The 5,618-nt window shown below is 52.5% G+C and overlaps 1 protein-coding gene across 2 annotated transcripts in view; it reads left to right on the forward strand.

Moving 5' to 3' along the window:
* The first annotated feature begins 1,144 nt into the window (after positions 1-1,144).
* Positions 1,145-5,618, forward strand: part of RORA (RAR related orphan receptor A) — a 692,777-nt gene continuing 688,303 nt past the window's right edge. Inside the window, exons 1-2 of one of the 2 annotated variants that reach the window (XM_070500575.1) lie at positions 1,145-1,245; positions 1,622-1,862. In XM_070500575.1, the coding sequence (XP_070356676.1) occupies positions 1,697-1,862 (166 nt within the window). In that variant the 5' untranslated portion in view covers positions 1,145-1,245; positions 1,622-1,696. Of the gene's footprint in view, positions 1,246-1,494; positions 1,863-5,618 lie in introns of those variants that run through there. The other variant, XM_044764779.2, reaches the window with a different exon arrangement.

Here is a 5,618-nt window from a genome sequence, read left to right on the forward strand (position 1 = left end):
TGTTTGTAGGCGCCAACAGACAGGCTAGAGCCAGGGATCCTTGCAGAGACTGGATTAAGGTATCAGAACTGTTCACATCTCATTTCCATCACTCCCAAGAGTGGACCACAGGTTTTGCTGATTAACACACAGACCATGGCAAATAGCATTGTGTATCTGAAATCAGACCAAGATCAGTAACAGTAACACAAACCATGTGTGAAGTTTGGCATATGGAGGTTCCTCTTTATAAAAGCATTTTTCCAAACCCAGGAAATTAGCAAAAGCAAAATGGTCCCTAATTCCCGCTCCCAGCCCACCCCCTTAAATACAGATATTTATGCCACCTTCTGGTATATAATAATATTTTTTATTGTCAAAATTTGCGAGCCTTCAGAAAGGAAGGTGGGGGTGTGCGTTGAAAATGTACTGATTTCATCAGCGCCTCCGCAGGCAATAGGAAATAGTGGATTGCGTATTGAGGCAGAGAAATCAGACTACTACCACCGGAATGTTTTCCACTCACCCACTTTGTACTCTTCCTTCATACTGGAGTTGGGGTCAAGGCAACACTGATGCAATTCTCCACTTTCCTTGGGTTTCATTAAGCAACTACTAGGCGATGAGTGAGTTTCAATAGAAGAGGAGTGTAGAATGATGCCTATAACGATGTGACTTATTAGGAGCTGTTAATTATCTGAATTTTACCATCCAGACATTATTAATGCCTCTCCAGTATATCTTTTATGGATGAAACTGTACATTTAATAGCAAAAGTACCAGTGGGAATTGACAATTAGCAGCCACGCATGAACTAGATGCAATGTGGCATATTTCATCCCGCTTAGATAGTGATCGAACAGACAGGCCAAAGTTTTCTTCGCTAGAAATTGCCCTGCTAAGTGGTTTCTGGATCCTTCGCGGAGGAAACAGCAAAGGAGCTGAAAGCGACCTCTTTCAACCACACCAGAAATTGGCTGTCTATGGCGATTCTAGACTCACAGAATCTGGTTTAGACACAGATGTATCAAACCAAGATTGGAAACCCACTGGACGTCCCATCCCGAAGTAAGAAGTGCCACGTCCTGCCATCCTCTGCCTTCCTTGGGATGCCAGCCCAGGTCTAATTCCTTTTTAGTTTCTTCTCAGTCCTCGGCTGTGCTGGCGGGGAGCTACCTGCGATTCCTCAAGGTGGATAATCGGATTTATCTCTTCCCATGCTGGCTGGGGATGGGGACGAGTTCTGTCCCCGAGAGAGTCTCAGAAGTAGGCACAGAATCATCTTGCCGATCCTAAATTTCCGTCCCTGCGCTGGGGAGAGGGGAGGACCGGGGCACGGGAGGCTCTCCCCTCCTCCTCCCCTCTTTTTCCCACCTCTCAAAATTGGCAGCCAGTCCGTGGCTCTCGGTCTGGGGTCTGGAGGGTGGGGAATGTGGGTGAGGGGGCCGGCTGGAGAAGCTCTCGCTAGCGCTGCCTGTGGCCAGACCCGCCTCCATCCCCTCTCCGGCGCACACACACGTCCACCCAGACACACTCCGCGCGCTCCCTCGCGCTCTCGCTCGCCCGCCCGCCGCCGCCTGCTCTCTCCCTCCTGCTCTCCCCGGTCTCCTTCTCCCTTTTTTTTTTTTTTTTGGTACCATAGAGTTGCTCTGAAAACAGAAGATAGAGGGAGTCTCGGAGCTCGCCATCTCCAGCGATCTCTACATTGGGAAAAAACATGGAGTCAGCTCCGGCAGCCCCCGACCCCGCCGCCAGCGAGCCGGGCAGCAGCGGCGCGGACGCGGCCGCCGGCTCCAGGGAGACCCCGCTGAACCAGGAATCCGCCCGCAAGAGCGAGCCGCCCGCCCCGGTGCGCAGACAGAGCTATTCCAGCACCAGCAGAGGTAGGAGGCTGCGAGAGGGGCTGAGGAGGGGGCGGCGGGAGCCCGGGCGCGGAGCGGGGGGCGGCCGGGAGCGGGCGCCCGGGGCGCGGGGTCCGTGGCCGCGCGCGAGCCTGCAGCGGCGCCCCGAGCCCGGAGCACCCCCCACCCCTCCCCCCTCCGCCCCCCAGAAATGTTGCAAACTTTTGCAGCCCGTTCTCGGGTTGCAGGAGGAGAGGGGGGCGGGGGAGGCGGCAGGAGGGTTGACAGCCGGCGGGCTCACCCCCTGGCTTTGATTTTTCTGCAAAGAGAGGAGGAAAGCAGCGTTGCCGAAATTAAATACGCTCCCCCAAAATTCGGAGAACCGGAGAGTGGGGGCCCGGGAAAGAAACTTTTAAAGCGGCAGTGTCCTTTTAAGAAGGAAAAGAAATCTGTTTATGGCCACCGTCCTCCCCCTTTACCTTTTCTCCTCTTGACAGTTTCGGCCCCGGCTGCCCGAGTCGGGGGTGTGTTTTCGGCCCCCTCAGAGCTGAGGGGAGCGAGAGGAGTGAGCGACCTGGGAAGCCCCGGGGGGTGGAGAGGGGGCGCTCCTGGATCTGGGGGCGACGTGGGCACCTTCTCTGGAGCACTGTGCTGGGTTTGGGATACGGGGAAAGATCTGGAGGAAGAGGGGTGCGGGCGCGCGTGGTGCTCGCCAAGTTAGGTGGCGGGCGCGGCGAGGGGAGGTGCGCAAGTTGGTGGACCCGGGGTTCGCAGCCCCGCGCCCAGGCTGGCGGGGGGCGTGTGCGCGCCAGCGCGCCGAGGCCGGCGGTCCGGTGGGGCGCTCCCCGCGCACTCGGAGCGGGCGTCTACAAAAGCAAACAAGCAGAAAGAGAGAGATCGCAAGGCACCCAAACTTATTTCTGCCCTGGGAATCCTTCCCTCCCTGAGGTTCCAAGCGTTTCTGCGAGAACCTGGGAATGGTCAGTGCGAGTTGAATGCTGGTTGGATAGTGCAAGTGATGTTCCCCCCTCCCCGAGCGATTTTTACACTTCATTTTAGAGTGTGTTGCCGGGCGGGGGGGGGGGGGGAGCGGGGGTAGTTGGGGAGATCCGTCGCCCCCTCCTTGCTTTTTCCTACTTAAGGTGGAGTATTGGAGAAAGCTCACTCTCTCCCTCTTTTTAAAGGTGTCGGAACCTGGTGTTGGGTTTTTCTTGGGGGTGGGGATTATTTATTTGAATGCGCCTGGAGTTTGCAAAGAACAGGAGGAAGCTACGGCTTTAATTACTGTTGTAAATAATGTATAAATCACGCCTGTCACTCCGGAGGAAGCGGGCTCTCGCGAGCCGCCCAGGGCTGGGGACAGAGAGGATCTCCAATCCGAGCTTGGGCGCTAGTCCAGCGCGCCCCCTCCTCTTGCTACTCAGCTTCTGGCGGCGTTGGGGAGGGCTGGGGAGTGGCGAGTTGGGGCCCCGGGAGCCGCTCCCTTCCTCTGGTTATAGTTGGAGGTAGGAATATGGCTGATCATGTGCTGGCTGTTTTACAGTATTCCCCCCGTACCCACCCCCCCACCCTTAGCCACACCCCCTGTCCGGGCGCTTTCCCATTCACGGAATTCGAGTACAGTAAAAGCAATCAGGATGACACACTCGAAAAACATTTAATTAAAGGCGATTTCCGAAGAGCGAACACACCGAACCGCGGTTTGAGCGGGAGGGGGTGCAGCGAAGGCCGGGAGTGAAGGGAGGGGGATAGGGACCGGGGGCCGGGACCTGCCGCTAGCTTGGGGAGTTTGTGTGTGGAGAGCTTTTGGCTGCAAAGAGTATATTTAGACCCTGAGACGGTGGATTTGGAATGCGAGCGGGTTATGTAACAGGGTTAATCAGAAACACTGGAGAAAATCCCCTTCATGTGTTTCTGAAGGTTTTTTTTTTTTTGGAAGAGGGGACACAGTATATAGGAAGCCATACTAATTTCTGGTTTGTGCTGCCACCCCCCTCTTTCTTAACGCCCCCCCCCCCCCCCCGCCCCGTGTTATTAGCATCTTCAGGTGTCATTCTTGCCAGAAGGTGTTGTAAGAGATTGGGTTGGCAGGCTGCAGAACCCACTAGCAAATCCGTAACTTGCTGTTCTTGCAAATTATATAACGCTGGGGCATTCAGTACCACCAGCCCCCTAGGCTCAGCAAAAAGGGGAGAGGGACAAAGTGGGGGTGGGATGCATCTTGCACAGCTGACCTGCTGACCCATATCCCCTTGCCCCCTGGAGGCCCACCCCCCCACTCACTCTTTTTTGAACCAACCCCGTGTCATCCCTCCGGAGATTTAATGGGGGAGGGAGACGAGGTAAGGCCCAGACACTCAACTCACATCCTGCACGCAGGCACTAGGTTATATAACAGTCTGAGTGGAAAAAGGAAGGTCAGAGATGGAAGCATCCTTTAGCTAACACAGCAGTAGTAATAGCTTCCAGAAATTATGTGCATTTGCAGACTTTAACCTCAGATGTAGCATCTCTCCTCAGGGGTACCAATCTTTGTGTGTGTGAGCTAGGGAGAAAAAGAGAATGTGTAAGTATGCCCAGTAGATGAGAGTGATTTGAAAATGGGAAATGTTTGGGTTTTCAGATGATGTAATGGAGTTGGCAGAATATGCAAGTCGGCTCCCAGAGTGTAAGCAGCAAGAAAATTGGAGCTGGCATCCAGTATTAATGTTGCATAAATTACAATATCGGAAAGAAATTAACCTACACACTAGGTGATTACACCTTTTTAATACTTAAACATAAAGGCACACAACTCAAAAGGAAAAGCAAATATCATCACTTTATAATTAGCATTCTCAACCTCTAGGAGGGTTGAGTGGAGTTCTTGGCAGAGGGTGAAGTGGGAAGCTTTCTGATTTGGGAGATGCTTTCCAGAGAGGTAGTGGGGTTAGCTTTCAGCCAGCCAGCGTTTGCAGTGCACAGAGATTGTGGTCTGGATTCTCATGACATTGAGGTGACCTCATGAGACATATCCTAGGTAGACTTGAAGCTGTTGCTGAATTCCGAACTCCTGGGAATCCACATGTCAAAGGACTGTCCGTTTAGTGCCTGAGCTTCCAGAATCAGATGTGTGACTTTATAATCTGAAAGACAACCTCCCCTTCTGCTTAAAACTGGGCAGGGAATGTTAACAGTTTTAATGAAACTGTTCCGTTTTCTAGGTGGTATTGATGGCTGGTGTCATTCAGTCTCATCTTCGCAGCACAATGAAAGGGAAAAAAGAAAGGCAAGAGGCAACGTGGGAAGTAAGAATGAAGCGGAAAAAACCACAGCAAATCTTTAATTTAACAAGGCTTTTGAGGACTTTAGGGAGCCATGAGCATTGTGACATAACTGTTGTTAAAAACCCTTTTCCAGAATCTCGTTATTATATGCATGCCAGAAGCTTACATATTTTCCTTCACTCAAGTTATCCTTACAGGGCTGTGTGCCACGCGCTTGGTTTGGAACACCAGTGTGGAAGGTAGAAGGCTTTTAGGGCAGGCTGACCTAAAGGAAAAATCGAAACCAAAAGATGATGGGATTAACACTGAAAAGCTCAGTTGGGTTGAGATGGAACCCCCTGGAAGCTCAGCTTAGATTGACTTAAAATCAGTTAACAAGGCCTGTGGTTTATTTGTAACCCTGAGGACTTCTAGACCCACATAAGTCTTTGACTTGGAAAGTGCTTCGCCTCCATTCCCCCCTTCAGTCTTGGCTCATTCACTTTCTGGTGGCTGCTCTTGCCTGGCAATTTATAGCGCTTTCTAGAGATTG

This window comes from Equus asinus, chromosome 2 (assembly GCF_041296235.1).
Source record: "Equus asinus isolate D_3611 breed Donkey chromosome 2, EquAss-T2T_v2, whole genome shotgun sequence".
NCBI classification, from domain to species: domain Eukaryota; kingdom Metazoa; phylum Chordata; class Mammalia; order Perissodactyla; family Equidae; genus Equus; species Equus asinus.